This window comes from Lacerta agilis, chromosome 14 (genome assembly GCF_009819535.1).
Source record: "Lacerta agilis isolate rLacAgi1 chromosome 14, rLacAgi1.pri, whole genome shotgun sequence".
Taxonomy (NCBI): domain Eukaryota; kingdom Metazoa; phylum Chordata; class Lepidosauria; order Squamata; family Lacertidae; genus Lacerta; species Lacerta agilis.
The window spans coordinates 16077495-16096021 of record NC_046325.1 but is presented as its reverse complement, the minus strand read 5'-3'; the positions used below and the strand labels follow the sequence as shown (position 1 = coordinate 16096021).

At 44.6% G+C, this 18527-nt stretch overlaps 1 protein-coding gene across 1 annotated transcript; it reads right to left on the bottom strand.

The window, feature by feature from the left end:
- Positions 1–6913: 6913 nt before the first annotated feature.
- Positions 6914–17703, bottom strand: LOC117058179 (visinin-like). Its single transcript, XM_033169164.1, is given in 4 exon segments — positions 6914–7234; positions 8839–8950; positions 16924–17187; positions 17189–17703. Coding segments are annotated over 4 exon segments (843 nt in total). The 5' UTR covers positions 17567–17703; the 3' UTR covers positions 6914–7145.
- Positions 17704–18527: the final 824 nt, after the last annotated feature.

Here is an 18527-nt window from a genome sequence, read left to right as displayed (position 1 = left end):
ATTTTTAATAACGTTTATTTGAAATATTTTCATGTAAAGACATTTTGAGGTTCACCTGAAAAGCAGTATATAAATATTTTAAATATTTTTTGAATATACCACTTTTCTAAAAGACATGGTGCAGAGTGGTGTACAAAATTAAAAACAGAAAAGCAATAAAGTTACAATTCAGTTGCAGTTCAGCAATCTAAAACTATCAACAAACACCTGTTGCCAAGTAGGGGCTATGAAACGTTTTAAAACTGCACTAAAAGCCTTTGTTGAAATAAGTCTTCAAGAGAAGGACAAGAACAAGAAAGCCTGGCACCACCAACGGGAAGGCCCTGTCTCTGGCACTTGTGCTTTCAACTTCATGTGTTGGTGGGACATCAAACAGGGTTCTTGAACTTGATCTTAATTGTGATGCAAGTTTATATAGGCATAGATAGTCCTTAAGGCAACTTGGTACCAGACAGGAATGTTTCAGTGTGAGTTGATGTCCTTTTGGACTTGGTTTTAAACTTTGTTTAGTTGGGAAAAGTCAAGGCAGTTCAGATTTGCACTTGGTAAACTCTCTAAAATGGTTTGTCACCAAATGCAGGTCACAGATAAGTCATTGTGCCAATTCAAGCTGGGTTCATCTACTAACCTGCATAAATGTTAGCTGAGCACATAAAGCTATATGGCAAATTAAGTAATCTGATGCACTCTTGGGTAAGCTTGATTTGGAGGTATGGATATAAAAAGTTCCTGAAATGAGGCTGAAAACCAGTCTTAAAATGCAACACTGAAAACGTCACTGGCTGGAGCACCTCTCCTATGAGGAAAAGCTATATTGGGAGCTTTTCAGTTTGGTGGAAGGGGTATTTATTTTTGGCATGCCTATGCTGCCCCCATTACCAGAGTCCTCTAGGTGGCTTGATTTTTTTTATATAAAAAAGATGTAAACACAAAAAGTAAGAATACAGCATAAGAACAGCAGTGGAGACAAAATCTTAGTAAAGGTGGGCAGATGCTTTTCTCCAGGGAAATCCAGCGAAACTGAAAATCCAGGATGAGAGGAAGTACTTCAGACAGTTCACAGATAACGGGCATTCACAGCCACAAGATATGACTACCACTAATTTAAGTGACTTAAAGTGGATTAGAAAAATTCATGGTAGGTAAAGCTGATGCTGAGATGACTAGCCATTCTACCTCCAGATTTGTAGTCTGAACCTCTGAATTTCCATTTGCTTTGGAGCAGTAATGGGAAGAGGGCTGTTGCCCCAGTGTCCTGCTTGTGGGGTTCTCAGAAACATACTTTGCCATTGTGAGAAGGATACTGTGCTAAAGAAGCAGGACTTTCCGTGCATTATTACCGCTACTGCATTTTGGATGTAGGAATATACTGAACCAGCGGAGGGCAGCACTGTCCTTTGTTATCTTCCTGTTTTGTGTGTTTTAGCAAAGTTTATTTGGATGAGCTGTACAGACGGTTGTTGGTACCCTAGAGGTATAGGCCTCTCAACACATGAAGAATTGACTGGGGGTAGTGTGCCTTTCCCTCACCACACTTGGCAAGTTTCCTGTGTATAAATTTTGCTTTATGCAAAGATTTTACAGAGCTGGCCCAGGACATTTTGCTGCCTGAAGACAGAGCAACAAATGGTCCCATCCTGCTCCCTGCTGTCACCCAAGTCAAGGCACAGAGTCACCCAGGCTAGTCTAGTTAATTTTGGCATCTAAGGTCGAAAATCCAATATGAGCCTATCCCCACAACTTGGCAGCAAAAATACAGTAATAAATAATGGACAATTTACTGTCCTTTTGAGATGTTCAAAAAATCTGCCTGAGGTGGCCAACCCAGTCGACCTAATGGTAGAATCTGCTCTGATTGGACGGATGGATAAAGGTGAAAACTTAACTGCAGATTTTTGGATCTGTCCTGAAATAGCTTGCTTTAGTGGTTAATTGGGTAAGGGCTGTTCTAGTTAATAGAGTTGTCTTAATTCAAAGCTGGAGAACATTCACACGCTTATAAATTTCCCCATGATGAGAAATATAACCTGCCTGTTCCCTCTCAGGCCCTGTCATCCGTCCATTCTCCCCAGCTTGATACATGGCACATAGTTAATAGGGGTCCCTGGTGGATTGTCTTGGGAGGGGAATGGGCAAGAGAAGCTGTGGCTGCCTAGTGTCCTGCTGCAGCAGGGGATTTAAAGGCATCCATGTTCACTGACTTTGAACCTGACAGCCTTAATTCCTAGTCTCCCACCTCTTACCCTCTTAAGACTTGACTGCAAATAACCACAAGTCTTGAATTCCTGGATCTTGGCCCCTTTCGCCCACCCCACCCCTTCTGTGTTTTCGTTAAATTCGGGTGGCTAAATGAGGAATTCTGGAGAAGCATCCTTAAACAGGGTCAAACCATTTTTCTGTCTCTACACTGACTGGCAGCAGCTTTCCATTGTATTGGGCAGAAGTCTCCAAAAACTATCTGGAGATGCTGGTGATTGAAATTGGGATTTTCTGTGTACAAGGCAGATGCTCCACCACCCATCCTCTTCTGCCTGGTAGTTTTACACAATTACGTGTCATTTCTTTTCCCGACTCGGTTGAGCTAGTATTAAGCTTATTTTCAGTGATAGGCCTCAGGCCTTTGGCATGAGAGAAGGCATAACATGTATCTGAGCATGTGCAGAGTATGCTTTCCAGCACTGAGGAATCATGAAAAACTCACATGTATCTGAAATCTAGTAGCAAAGGCATAGTTTGGCCTGGCTTGCAGCTATATTTGAGCTTTGCCTGCCTTGATTTAGAAATGAAACTGCCGCCACAGATACAGGGATTGTTGCTGCCATTTTCCATTCTGCCCACCAGGTGGCACTACTTTGCCATGTTCAAAGCAAGAAGCATGGATTGAGTGCTGTTTTCATTGTACCAGTTTAGCTCTTTCTGTGTTTTCGTAATTGGTTTTGTGTTGATTCCTTGTAATTTTTAGCGAGGCCTTTACTGCCACCTGGTTGATTTTGCACGATATGGTGGGGTGGGGGGGTGGGGAGAAGGAAGCGAAATTTCAGAGCTGGAGGGGGGACTCTTCTCAGCAGCAGCAGCAGCACCTGGTTCCAGTGTCCAGCTGATTATCACAAGCTCCTTACAACCATATTTACAGCATCCTTTCCACATGGGGATTAGTGCAGATCAGCACTAACTGGCTTGTGGTTAAAACTCCAGGGAGCAAGAGAGCGGGGAAAGAGACTGGTTATATAACCCCACTTCCTCTCCCCAGCCCCAGCCCTCTTCCTAATCATTGGGTCAAAGTAAAGCTCTGGAAGGAACAAATTGAGTTAGAAGCAGTGTTGTTGTAGTGGTGAATTCTGTCAGCAGGCCCTCTTCATAGGCCACAACCCTCCTCTTTAAGATTATACAACGCAAATGAACTTGGGACCCATGCAGGCATTACAGCTGCAATAGCAAGCCAGCTGTTTTACCTCATCCCACTTTTGCCTTGCTAAACATCCAGCCTGATGAATTGTTGTGGACGCAGAAGCTTGCTCACTATTTTGTTATGTTTGGGTTGGTCGTCATGAAGAGATTTTGGATTCCCACCCCCCAATAAAATTGGTAGTTAGACACATGGCTGTGGGTGCTATGTGACCTTCCCTTTCCCTCTGCTTATTTAGTGGATTTCTCTCTGAGGGGGAAAAAAGCTTATTTGTCTGGCATCGGAAATAGCTTCCCAGGAGATGGTTTGCAATGTCCCTGTTGGAGTAAATGACGGTGATTTGGATCGACCTCCACTACTCTGCTGGTTAGGAAGCAGGAATGAAAGACAAGGAAAACCTGGACTTTTGCGTTTCCTAGGCCAGCATTGCACCTAGACACCATCCCAAAGCTTTTAATGAGTGATTTAAGACAGAAATCCAACAAGCAAAGCTATATCCTGGGCATTCAGCTAGGAGGGCTTAAAAAGAGAGGCGTCTAATGGCAACTTGATGGGTGTGCCTTGTTTTAGTGGCCCTGCTCCTGTACATTTAACAGAAGGCAGAAGTGAAGGTGGCATTTGCAGGTGAAAGTTGCCCTACCACCTCCCTGCTAGGAAAAATATAATGTGCTAAATTTCGCTGTGTCGTGTATGGGAGGACTTTTTCTTTTTTTAAATGGCAACCTAAAGGGATCCTGGAAGCCAGTGTCTGCAGGGTTAAAGTGGGCAGGGGAGAAGATGGATGCCAAGACTCCTGAGTTCTCTGGAAATAGGAGTGTGGGGAGCTAGAGAATTGGGATTTGGTACTTTTCTGGTGTGCCTTTACCAGCTATGTACCAAGTACAGTGGTATCTTGGTTTAAGAACAGCTTAGTTTATGAACAACTTGGATTAAGAACGCTGCAAACCCTGAAGTAGGTGTTTTGGTTTGTGAACTTTGCCTTGGAAGCAGAACATGTTCCGCTTCCTGTTGAGTGTGTTCCATTTGTAAATTGAGTCCTCCGCTGCTATGGGAAAGCACGCCTTGCTTTAAGAATGCTTTCGTTTAAAAACGGACTTCCGGAACGGATTAAGTTCGTAAACCAAGGCACCACTGTATGAATTTAGAAGGGGAAGATTTTTCCTGCCCTCTGGTGTAGGCAATATTGGGGAACAGCTTTAGCTGCAGAATTGCTTGAGACAACTAATGGCTTATTGACGCTGGAGCCCTGTTCTGGGGTGGAGAAGCCCCTATAATGAAAATCCCTAGAATGTGCTGAAGAATGATTTCAGGTATGTGGCTGGAGGCCTGTTAGCAATCCATGTACACAGGCAACATCAGGCCGTGAGGTTCAAAGAGCTTGTTGCGGACAGTTTTTTCTTCCTCTTTGCTAGCGCGCTAGAAGCTGGGGTGATCCAATGGAAGCTGAACCGTTGGGAGATTCAGGAGCGACAAAAAGGAGCAAGTCTCTGCAACAAGATGTAGCAGTCACGACTGCCAGTTTAGCTTTAAAGTTGATGGGATAAATTCATGCAGCATAAGGCTTTCAGTGGCTACTAGTCATGATGACTGTTCGTTTGTCTGTCTGTCTTTCAGTTATCAAAGGTGGGTGACCTCTGAGTTGCTGGGCTCATAAGTAAAGTGGGAGCTATTGCGTTCCTGCCTGCTTGCCTTTGGGCTTCCAGAAACTTCCGGTTGGCCACTGTGTGATGGACTAAATGGACTTTTGATCTGACCCAGAAAGCCTTAACTTCTTAACTTCTCGTGTAAAGATCTTGTAAGACAATTCTCAGGCATGGTGATCTCCATTGCCCTCTGTAGAGCTTGGAACAGCACCATATGTTTTTTCATTTATCCTGGTAAATCCCTGCTCCCCACAACCTAGATATATTTGAACAACCTGCTTGTGGCAAAGTATGTTTCACACAATGTCCTTTATTGAAAAACAGACATGGTACATAAATTTAAACACGTTCCCCTGTTAGTAAATTAACCCCCTGCCACCCACTCCCTAGAAAGTTACCCCCCTTCTTTTGAAGAAATGAAATATTCTAGTATCAGAGGAAGGAAAGCAACAGAGATGCATAAAAGTCCACTTCTAGAAATGATGCCAGCTCTAGATATCTCTGTTAGCCCACCCAGCCCTCTCCTCCAAAACAAGCAGAGGGAGAGGTGGGGGACAGGATTTGTAAGGTTTACATTTTAAATATAATTTTGGGAAAGGCGGGATATGGACTGAGAAAGTATTAACCTTCAACAGGAGCAGAGGAAACAAGGGTGAATGTGCTGATTAAATGCTGTAGTAGCCATACTGGGCTAACCTTTCAGATGAAAAAAAAAATGCAGGCTCGGTGACCCCAACCCAGAGAAACTGCAGTTCTAAGCTTGCTCACCTGGAAGCAAGTCCCATGGAGTTCAGTGTGGTATTTGCTTCCAAGTAAGTATGTTTAGCATCGGGGCCTGCAAGTCACCCCCCTGTCCTCTTGAAATATAGTGGGATATGTTAGCAAGCAGCTGTGAGCCAGTGGGAGCTGGCAGCTAAAGAGATATCTGCGCTACATGTTTAGCTGTTTTTACTCTTTTCATCCATCATGGTTTCCCCACAGAGAATCTAAGAAGTTGGTTCTGGATGAGATTTATGAACTGGGAGCTAGTGGGCCAACTGACAGGCAGGACTCCTAAATGGCGAGTAGCAGCAAGAACAGAGTGGTACTGGGTGATTACGCAGAATCCTTTGAGATAGGGGAATGGGGTTTCATAGTACAGAAGTCAGGGCACATGTTTTGGTCTTTCCCCCATTTTTTTTTTTTAAAAATGGTAAGTGAGGGATGGGGAACTGAAGACCAAATGTGGCCCTCCAAATCTCTCTCTCTCCCCCTTGGGACTTTCCCTAGAACATACCCTCTTTCTCCAAGTCACACCCCCTCACCTGCCTCGCTTCACACCCTCCTTGACTGTTTGCCTGACTCAAGTTTGTCTTTGAACTCTGATAATGCCTCTTTCTTGCCTAGATGGAAGATAGAGAGGGGTGTAAGTCTGTGTGGAAACTGCCCGACTACACAAAGCCAAAATTCCCATTTCTTCTTCTGTCCATTTTTGCCATAGATTATATAATGCAGCCTTTGGGCTGGAAAACGTAGATTGCTTTTAACAGGTATCCAGGTTATTTCCGGTCTCAAGAGGCCTCTACTGTCGATTCTTTTATTTATTACCTTTGTGTCTCATTCCCCAGGGAGCACAGCACGATACCTGTAAGGTTTGCGCATTTTGTCACTGAGCTTCATGGCTAAGTGGAGATTTGAGCCTGGGTCTGTCTGCTCGAATCTAGGTCCTCATCCCTTTCCTCTTATTTCTCCCAGTTTCCTTTCCTTGTTTGTTTCTGTCCCTCCTCAGCTCTTTACTACTACTGTACTACTTTTAAAAAACAAAACAAAAATACCTGCTAAGGTAAATGGTTCTTATGGCTGCCAAGCCTACACCCCCCCCCCATTGGAAAAATCCCGGTAAATTAAAAAAGTGGGCTAGTAGAGAATGTAACAGGGATTGTATTGAAAGGGGCACAAACTTATTTTTATAGCTGTACTTTTGCATGTACGTACACACACACACACACACACACACACACACACGGTTAGGGGTGTTCAGTGTCCCCATCTTTCCCATCGTGCGCACACTTATTCTTACATCTCTTGTGTTTTCTCCTCCTCCAACCCCCAACCCCCTATTTTTTCTTTGGTTCGTACTGGATGAGCTTCATTATTGCATCGTTCTTCATCACTCCTTCAATAAACTCCTTTTCAGCAAGTTTGTCTGCAAAAGGAGAAGGAAAAACATGTAAAATGTGAGCGGTAGAATTAGACACAAAAGAAGCAAACAGGTGAGCCGAGGCAGCAAGGGGTGGGGTGAACTCGGGGAGATTGTGAACCTCTATCCCCCCACTAGGGCTTTTCCCCAATTGGGGTGTTTGATTCCCGAGGAAGAGGTGGGTACAGTGTGTGTGTGTGTGTGTGTGTGTGTGTAGTTCTTTAACAGTACCCTCATTTGTTTATATTTTGGGCATCCATGCAAATGGTAGTCCACAACAGTTGTCAATAATGCTTTGGATTTGTATGGCACCTTGGTCTCCCTATCCTCAGAACTGTGCTGTTAAGAGTGTTTCTAGTCTGCAGGCAATCTTGTGCAGTGATCCTTGCAACAGCTTGAAGGGGGAGTATACTTTTCTCCATATGATGTGCATATATGTTAATGATGAGTGCTGTTATGCCTTCTGCAATTTATGCAGGAGCTCATCGCAAGCTGAGTTAAGAGTAAATCAAACTTTTATTCTTGATGAGGCCCTGCCACACCATAGTTCTGATTCAGCTCTCCAGGAGCTGGACTCCTGGAATGTAGCTGTTTCTCTTAAAGGAGCCACAGGCCAGATACTTAATTGATAATAAGTACATTACAGGTATTATCTTTCGAAGATATGTCCCCACCACCACCTCTCTCTTTTGCAAGGCTGCTTAACTGCATAAGTAGTTAGTGATTTGTAAGCACACCTGAGGCCTGAAAGAAAATGATTCCCTCCAAGTTTCTGAAATCTCCTTTTATGGTTGCCTTGAGGATTATTTTTCCCTTGTCAAAGGCCATCAGACAAATGGCATTTACTTTTTTCTTCACAAGGTGGTCTATACTGTGTGGAAGGACCAGGTCTAAAGTGGAACACTGTGTTTGTGTGTGCGCGCATACACAAACGTTTAACTAATATTCTTCTATTTATAGCATCAGTGAAGTAGGTAAGTCTATATTTGTTCTGTGATATTTCTCCTTATTTTGTCATTTCCCCCCCCCCCAACCTGCATACAAATGCCTTGTTAAAAACTTCATGCGAGTTGATAGCTTTACTGCTTTTTAAAGTTTCAGCCTCGTCCCCAGTCTACAGAACATAAATCTCTATAAGTATGGATGTGGCAGTGGATTCATCCTGTTTGTAATGCTCTCATGCACTGCACACAAATAGATGTGCGGACACATGAAAAACTGTTTTTTTTATATGTGTCCGCACATCTATTTGTGTGCAGTGCATGAGAACATTAGAAACAGGATGAATCCACTGCCACATCCACATTGTGGAAGAATAGCGGGCTGGATCCAAGCAAAGTTAATTGCACAAGTTGGGACTAGCTTGTCCCACTGATTTCAATGGGACCCAAGTGTAACTTGTGCCAAAGGCCATTGGGCCACCTCTCTCCATACTCAGTGGCGTTTCATGAAAGTCTGTGCTCCAGCGCTGAGCTACAGCCATTTAAAATCCTTCTAGCCCACCGAGAGGCTGTGGATCCAACCCCATAGAGATAAAATAATCACCCCCCACCCTGCCCTCCCGTGGCAAGAAAAAGTGTGTTAACAGTAGCATGAAAGAAGGTCATTACCTGTTTCTCCCTTGCCGAAATATGCCCACAGCTTGTTGGCCCGTTTCTGGGGGGTGTTTTCATCATCAGCCAGGGTTTTCTGCTCTTCTGGAGGAATCATCTTAAATATGGCCTGTTGGAATAAAAGGCGGGAAAGATCATAACACAACCACTCAAGGTAAGTCAGACCCAATGAAATGAACTTTGGCTCAGATGGGCAGTTAGTTTAGGATCAACTAATTTCATTGGGTCTACTCTGAGCAGGACCTGACTGGATGCAACCCTTCTAGTGTAGGACAGGGATATATATATATATATATATATATATATATATATATATATATATATATATATATATATATATATGCGCATCTTTACCCTTGCAAGCCAAAAAAGGTTCCCAGGGCTCTCAGAGCTTTTGGCTTAACAAAAACCAGAAGACTGTCTCTGGTCTCGGGCGTACAGTCTAAAAGACATGACACACAAGGTAAAAGAGATGGGGAGGGAAGAAATAGGAGAGAAAGCAAGCTCAGGGGTTTAAAATAAACATCAGTTCAGGTAGCCTCGTGGAATGGTGATAGTTGACGGAGGGAGTTTCCATTGCAAAGGCAATGGATCAGCCTTGCCACTGCAAGAACAGATAGAAAAAGAAAAAGCATAGAGGAAAGAACTTGTCTGCTCGTGCAGTCTACACCCTTGTGCTTTGAGCAGGGTGTCGGGAATAACCAGGTAAGGCTCAATCCACTTGGAGCCAAAGTTCAGGAGCCTAAATGATGCACTTCATTTTTCTGTGGTTCATTCTGGTGCCTATTTCACCAGTGGGAAAGGAGATGGAACATACTGTACTGTTGTGAGTTTGTGGGTGCTAGCCACTTCTAATCCCTGGATTCAGCAAGTGTTAAAAGTGAATTAAGGCAGGCTAGCCTCCTGGGCCATTAAGAGAACAAGGGATTAAAGGGTTTGTGCTAGATGGCAAATGAATGGGGGTCCCCTCCAGCAACAGATAAAGGCAGGGTTTAGAGTAGAGAGGGAAGGAGTGATGTCACTGAGAAGGAAAGCAGCAAGCTGGAGAGAGAGAAAGAGGACAACATTAGAGAGCAACGTTTGATGTCTTTGTGAATTTAAGGCTGTGGCTATGGAAGAAGCAAGATCCATTTGGGGGGTGAAAATAGAACCTCCATCCTAAATTCAGGTTCTATATATGAGTAAACGAACCATATGTCATCAAGACACCGCCATCTCACTGTACTTCATTTCCAGAAGGAGAAACGAACTCTGTGTGAGCACCTGGAATCTCACCCTGCTCGGAGACTGGGATGACATGCAATAATATTGACTTGGCATCCTTGACTTACAGGCAAATATGTGAGCTTGCTGGTGGCATGAGGGAAGTGTTATAAGCAGTAGCATGTATGGAGTCTAGGCATTCCCTGTCACATAATGGAAGCAGAGAATAAGGCTTCTGATGTAATATCAGGCCACATGGGGAGACAGCTGAGAATCCCAGCTTTAATTTCACAGTAGTATACACAGGTCTCTTGCACAGAAACTAATCTGTTGATAACCCTGGGCAGTGCAATGGAAAGTGTGCAGGGCTTAAATTGAATTACACTAAGGCTGATCATTCTTTGTGGAGCCTTGGGCAAATTTTATTGAGACTAGACCCACTGAAATGAATGGGCACAACTAAGTTAGGTCCATTAATTTCAAAGGGTCTACTCTAAGTAAAACTTCGTTGAATACCAACCCTTATTTTCCCATCTGCAAAATGGAAGTATCCCATGTGCCTGTTTCTCACACGTTTCTTGTAAAAGCAAACATAAGGATTGTAAATCATGTTGCACCCTAAAAAAGTTAATAGCAGTTACTATTTTATTTTTAACTCCACTCTCTTGGGGGCTTCTAGTGAGGTTAAATGTAGGATATATGTGTAGTGAATTAAAAAAAACAAAATCAATCTACTGAATTGGACATATGTGAGAAGCTTTCTCCCCCTGCATACCTTATTAAACAAAGCAAGTTTCTAAGTTTCTAGTCTTCCTGCTGAAAGAAACTGCTGGGAAATCTTTTTCAGTGTGGCTAGTGAATGCTCCAAAGACAGAAAAGGACTGGCCAGAACTGCTTCCAAGGGGTCAGAGAGAGTTTTCATTGCCCTTCACAACCTCCTGCACATTCTAAGGCTGCTATTGTCTATAACAGTAATGAGGACCCCAGCTTTCATCAGCCCAGCCAGCATCACATTATTTTTTTATACTTATTAGTCGCTTTACTCACTAAAGTGACTCAAAGCGATTTACAACACAGTATAAGCATTAAAGCTATGGTTTTCCCAGTAGTAATGTATGGAACTGAGAGCTGGACCATAAAGAAGACTGGTCGCCGAAGAATTGATGCTTTTGAATTATGGTGCTGGAGGAGACTCTTGAGAGTCCCATGGACTGCAAGAAGATCAAACCTATCCATTCTTAAGGAAATCAGCCCTGAGTGCTCACTGGAAGGACAGATCCTGAAGTTGAGGCTCCAGTACTTTGGCCACCTCATGAGAAGAAAAGACTCCCTAGAAAAGACCCTGATGTTGGGAAAGATGGAGGGCACAAGGAGAAGGGGACGACAGAGGATGAGATGGTTGGACAGTGTTCTTGAAGCGACTAGCATGAGTTTGGCCAAACTGCGGGAGGCAGTGAAAGATAGGCGTGCCTGGCATGCTCTGGTCGATGGGGTCACGAAGAGTCGGACACGACTGAACAACAACAACAATAATAAGCATTAAAACCAATTGCAGCAAGAAGCAAACCAATGGAAGCCTGAAAGGTCACAAAACAGGGAGCAAGCTCTCCAGTCCCCCAGAAATGGCCATCAGGCTGGATGCCAAGGCAAAGCAGGAGAGGCATGAGGGGGAAAAGCTGACTTCACATTGAAACCACAAGGTTCACACTGGTAAAAAACAGCAAGGCCATCTTTGTTATGTAGTCCTAGCGGCAGTCATGAAGAGTCCCTACAGGTCAGAATTTCCCACATCACCAGTGAGTCCCATGTAGAATGAAAGAGCATTTTATGGTAGTCGTCTCAGCATTATGGCAAAATATTGTCCAGTTTCCCTTCTTTCCCTGAACGGAAAATCCCTGCCTTTGCATACTGAGGAAGTGTAAAACCCAGAATGGATCACAACCTGGCCTCTGAATGTTGCCTGTTTCCCTCCATTGCCTTCATGACTTCCTTGAGGACTAGACGCCTGCCTTCAAAAAGTACACCCATTCCTGGTTTACAAACTTCCCCATCAGCCACCTCTCCACCAAACCGCATTTTTTCCTTTCCTGCCTAAGCCATTTGTCCTGCTAATTTTGCCAGCATCCTTTGATCAACTGAGGGGGGAATACATGGTGCATAATAAACAAATTGCCTCAGCTTTATTTTGGCATTGGCCCGAGGGCTATTTCTTTCAGGAGGGATTCACGGGCATAGCATAGCTTTTGGTTTCCGCAGTTAAAGTGGATTAAAGGGTTTTGTGGCCCTTGCACACAAGAAATCCACTTAAAAAAAGAAAAAGAATCAAGCTTTTGGAGGTATGGAAAGTAATAGAGAAATGCATTAACAGATGCCCAATGGAAAGACAGGTAAACAAACAACCTGCAAGCAAATACGGATGAATGCTCACTGGCAAACTGCCCTGCAACCAAATCAGCATAAATGCTCAATAAAGACGATATAGTAATCTAACCACTGTGTAAGCTTTGCACAAGGAAATCAGGATTGACTGCCCGGTAAAAATGAATGATTGATGTAAGAAGGCTGCTACATGCTGATTTCTGAGCATGGTGAATGTGCTGCCTAGTTTCTGGTGTATGTTGAGCTAGACTCTCATCACCTCATCTCTCAACTGAATGCTTGGAAAGCCTGTTAGCTGCCATCTTGACACATGTCGAGACGTGGCAACGAGGAGTTGGCATTCCTCATAATCCTAAATGTTTGCATGGGTGAACCAGAAATTAGCTGACCACAGTGGCTGCCTGTGGAGAAGGAAAGGTCCTCTCCCCCCCCCCCTTTCAGTAACAGAATGGAGATTTGGCAGACTTTGTCTAAAATTATAGCATGTATTATGAACGAAATTTGTCCATATTTGGCATAGGAAGCTAAACTCAGTGGAAGATGGTAAATTTAACACAGTAACAAATCGTAGGTGTTACAGGTAGGTAGCTGTGTTGGTCTGCCATAGTCTAAACAAAATTAAAAATTAAAAAACTCCTTCCAGTAGCACCTTAAGACCAACTAAGTTTGTTGGTCTCTAAGGTGCTACTGGAAGGATTTTTTTTTATTTTTTATTTTAAATCGTAGATGTATTCAGCACTTGAGTTGTACAACTTCTGTTGAGAAAGCACCATCTCGGGTAAGATTCAGTTACAGGTGGGTAGCCGTGTTGGTCTGCCATAGTCAAAACAAATAAAAATTTCTTTCCAGTAGCACCTTAGAGACCAACTAAGTTTGTTCTTGGTATGAACTTCCGTGTGCATGCACACTTCTTCAGATATTCAGACGCATATAATTTTAGCAGAAAATTTGCTGTGGAAGTCACACAAGACAAACTACATTTAATTGAATAACTGTATTTTTGCTACTACTTTTCTTTTTTTAAGTGTATGGCTTGCACGAAGTAAGGGAAATAGTACACAGCCAGCCTCAGCTGTGAGGTAAATGGGCAAATGGCAAACCTGCCCCCAAATCAAACTGCATGGTACTCAAGGCTGGTCAAGTTGATTTTTTAGCACTCAAGGCAGAAAATTCCACAAGTGCCTCTCGCTCTCCTTGGCGGTAAAAATACAACAAACTATTTAAATAGCTAACAGTTTGCTGTGGTTTCATTATACCCCAAATAAGCCGCCTCAGTCAGCCTGATAGTAGGGCCAGCCCTTCAGGCTACTGAATCCCTGATTTGTTGCTGTCTGGTATGCCTGATAAATTGAGTGTAACGGTGGCAGTAGGGAATCCCTCAGGCTGAGAGAAAATAAACACAATGAGCACTAAGTTGCATGTACACAGCCTACTTTGCTTTCAGTCTCTAGTCACTTTGATGACCAGATAGTGTCATGTACAGCAAACAAAAAGGGTACCTGTCCCTTTTCAAGAATGATATTCCACACCTGCAGTATATTTATGTCTTCAGGAAGGTGTGTCTGTCTGTCCGTCCATCCCATTTCTAGTTTATTTTTTACCACCCCCTAAGAAGGATTTGGGCTAGTAACTAAGGGTTGCTTCCAGTCAACCCACTTTTCGAGTGTTTGTTCATTTATTGAGCAGGGAGGTTACATGACATTGCTTCAAACCACCACCACCCCTCACTTTCCTTATGGCAAAAAGTCAGATCATCAGGAGAAGCAGTTGGTTTGTGCAAAACCTCCCAATCAACTATAATCGGACAACCCGAATCGCACCCAAAGAAACAACAGGTTTCTCTCTCCATCCATGCAGCACGCATAGGAAAGGGAACTCCCTGTGTGTCACACAGCCGTTAATAACACAGGAGCCCGGCTAAGAAAAAACATGTGGCAACACTAATTTAGCCCCCCCCACACACACACTTCCTTTCTATTGAGTATTTATGCTTATCTGTGCTCATGTTGGTATTGTGGCAGGTATGATGTGGCCCTGCTTTCAATACGCTTTGCGGCTGCAAAAGTTTCATGGTGGACATACTGCGTCGTGTCCAATCATTGCATGTCCTGCTGAAATCCTGTAACTTATTTTACCACAAATGTCCTTTTGCGGGGAGGGGCGTTTTCATTGCAGTGCTTCTCCAGGCAGCAGTCATGAGCTAACCCTGCGGAGGCATTGCAGCAGTGCTGGATTTAGAGTGATGTGGGTGGTTCTCCCACATAGGGCACCAAGACAAGGGGGCACAAAATAATAATAATAATAACCTATATTTCTACAGATACCTACTGAGAAAATCCATAAAAAAGCAACTGTACCGAAAGGAATTCATGTGAAAATATTTTGGGGAGGGTGCCAAATTTTGTCATCGCCCAGGATGCCATATTACCAGAGTCCGCCCCTGGTTGCAGAACAATGAATAAAGCAGGATGATGTGCAGAGTCGATCCAGTATAAATTCACCACCAATGCGCTATGGTTGCATCAATGTCATGTTGCAAAATATACCCACGCACAAAAACCCCACAGCCCAGCCTGGAGAGGAAAGGGTTACGACAGTTTTCTTGGTATTCTGGAAGAGGAAAGGAGTCCATTCATTGGTAATTTTAATTTGTGTGCCACTTTCCCCACAAACCGAGCTGGAATGTGGATGGATCTGGAGCACATAATTCTAGTGGGAAGGTCATTAAGAATTCCCTTAAACAAGTACAGTAAGCCTCTAAAAACCAACACCTTGTAGTGTTTAAGAACCAGGACTTTGGGTTCTTAGGGAGAGGAATGGCATATCTCTGCACCAGCTTCCCCAGCCAGTTGATCGGATTTCTTGTACAAACACTCTGCACCGTTGCCATCCCTTTCAAATACTGTATGAAATTCTTCAGCCCTTGCTGAGATCTCCTCCAAATCTATCGCCCAGACTGACTTTTTCTGCTCCTTGCCTCCCTTTGCCAAGGTCGGGGGAAGCTATTCCTCCGGACAAGGCGGTTGAAGCGAGGCAAATACTGCACTGAGAGGGTCAGGGATTTAACCCTGCCTAATCCAACTTTAATCTCAGATTGCTCTGCCCTTCTTCCAAGGCTTGTGGCAAACACATCTGCAGGGTGAGTCTAGATCAGTGGAGGAAGGCTGGCAGCAAGGAATTATGGGTTACGTATGGGTTACATACTGTGCACAGCTCTGAAATCTCTGAGGTGCAAATTTGTACGGGCAACCTTGGCATCTTCTAACCCACGGCAGTCCCCTTTCAGTTGGCTCTCAACAGTTTTCCTGAAAAAGGAATTTCCTCACTAGCAGCATCCAATACTTGCCTACACTCCAATTTTTATCCATTTCAGGCCTGTTAAACTTGTTATGGCTCCCACCACACAAACTGAATAAAGGAAACACTAATCTCCGCTCTGGTAAATACAGTTTTGTCAATGCACCTGCAAAATTAGAATTCCCAGCCACCTTTGCGGGAGGCCATGAGGGTTAAACTTGCTTTAAACTGGTTTATACAGTATTTTGTAATGCAGATGTGTTTAGATTTGATTCTGTACCTGAGGACCAAATTCTGGGGTTTTAAGAATAGGTATATATGTATTTCCCTCCCTGCTCAAAAAATAATGATGTGAAAATTGGCTTCCTATCTTCCTTAAAAGATGAACATTTGCTTGCAGGAATGAACCTGCTGAGGACAGCTGAGGCCATGAGATAAAATTAGGAGAGGATTTGAACCTGTTTACTCTGCTGCCAATCCAGCTCATCCTGTTAAAGGAATGTAACAGGATTTCCCCTGCCATTGGGCAAGGCTAATTCTATTTTGACACAATGCAAAGCCTTCAGCTAAGGTAATCCGTTGTCATCCTATCACCTCAAGGTGGGTCAAGAGAAAGTCACATGACCAAACCACTCCTGCTCCCCTCTTTAACTGGTGCAGCCATGAGTTTCAACATGTGAGGCACCTGCCATGGGAACACAGAATAAGTTTCCATGTTGGGGGACAGGGCGAAGGAGGCTAGAGAGGATTGAGGGAAGAGAGAGCCTGAAACTCAGCTAGATGGGTCCATGAATGGGTGGAAGAAGCATAGACACTCATAAATTTCCACCTACTGCAGCAGGTTTGGGGTGAAAAGAATGCTGGGATAGGTAAGGCCCTGTTGTTCTGACCAAGAGAAGGCCTGATACAAGGCTAGATGGGACCAAAGTGATCCAAGCAGGGGACCGGAAAAAATAAAACCAAAGCCCCAATAAGGATCTCAGTGCAGTGGTTCCTTCAGGTAGACTTCCGTGGCCTTGTCTCCAAACAAAAGGGAATATTCCCCCCGTGTAATTCCACAACCAGTATCAATGCATCTGGTCTTGCAGTGGGGAAGCTCTCAGCCTGGGTCTTCCCTGTATTCCCTTGTCGTCCGTCCCCCCGCCTACAAGCCCCCTCCCAAAGCCCCCCCTCTGTATCACCCCACATGCCCTCCTCACTCACCGTGACGATCTCAAGAACCTCGTTCTTGCTGATTTCTCCATTGCGGTCCACATCAAAGAGCGAGAAAGCCCACTCTAGTTTAAGGTTGGTCTTGCCGGTGGAGGTGAGGTGGAGGGCAATGATGTACTCCCGGAAGTCGAGGGTCCCGTCATCGTTGGTGTCGAAGCTTCGGAAGACGTGCCGGGCATACACCTTGGGGTCAGAATTGGGGAAGAACTGGGCATAGATCTTCTCAAACTCGGACCTGCTGATGCGCCCGTCCGGGGCACTGCTTCTGGAAGCTCTCGTACCATTTGCACAGCTCGTCCTCTGAGTACTTGGTGTTCAGCTTCAGATCTTCAAGGATCTCCTTGGAGAGGGCCCCACTCTTACTATTGCCCATGGTTGGCTGTACCCTCACCCCGCACCGCCAATGCTCCGAGCTCGTCCGCCTCGTCCTGTTTTCAACTGAGCTAGTGGAATGGCTGGTACCTCGGCACCTTCTTATATAGACTCCCTGAGGCGGGGGGAAGAGGGTTGAGAGGACCACAGAGCCCTCCACTTGCCACACCTGGTGGCTGTGAGTGTGCATGCGTGCACACACACACACACAACACATTATACACACAAAGAGAGGGGCTATTTTGGTTGCACTGATCAACATTTGCCCCCAAGCTCTTTAACGCAAGGCAAATCGGATTTAGGCATCATGGGCCTTTCTTGCTCCCTCCTTCTTGATTGCCCTCCTGGCCTCCCTCCTCTTAATGCCTTGCTCAGCTCTGTTTCCGACCATGTGCCAGCCTGGAGAGTGACCTGGGTAGAGATGATGCGGGAGGAGAGGGGTATTGGGAAGAACAAAAACATGGACGGAGGCAGCATACGGACTGGTGATTGACGGAATGGACAGAAGACACAGCCGTGCTCTGTTGACACTCCCCCCCCCCCCCGCAATATTCCCCACTGCTGGTGCTAAAACACACCACATGGGCTGATGGTATAGATAGACTTTAGATAGACAGACAGATAGAGCATAGATCAATAAACCATCAACCATACAGAAAGACACAAAGGCCAAAGAATGGGAGGGAGCTGGGTTTCAATCCTATGAAATGTAGCTGGGAGTAGCCCCCCCCCCAAAAAAAACCCACAGTGGGACTAAAGTCAAAGTAAACATGCATAGGGGAAGGAAGGAAAACCAACTGAGTGGCTATTTGCAAGCCCAAGTCAAGCCACCTCTTCCCACCCTGATCATTTATTATACAGAAGAGCAGAGTGCTGTGTTTCTCTGCAAGGTGCCTCATCCTGATTTGTTTGCAGGAAGATTAGACGACCTCAGCTATTTAATGAGCATTTGTTCTGATTTGCTTGCGGGGGGGGGTTAGCTGAGGTTGCATCAATGCAAACAGCACCCCCACATTTTCCAGTGCATTTCCCCCTCACTTTTCTTACTGCAAAAAGTCCAGTCTTTACAGGCGAAGTGGGTTTGTTGCGTAGACCTTCCAATCAATTGCGCAACCTGAATTTGCTGGCATGTGATCAAATCCCACCTGGAAAAGGGGCAGTCTGGAAGTGGCCCTAGTTTATTGGTTGAATAGCTTTTCAAGCAGGGTGGCGAGGAGGAGAAA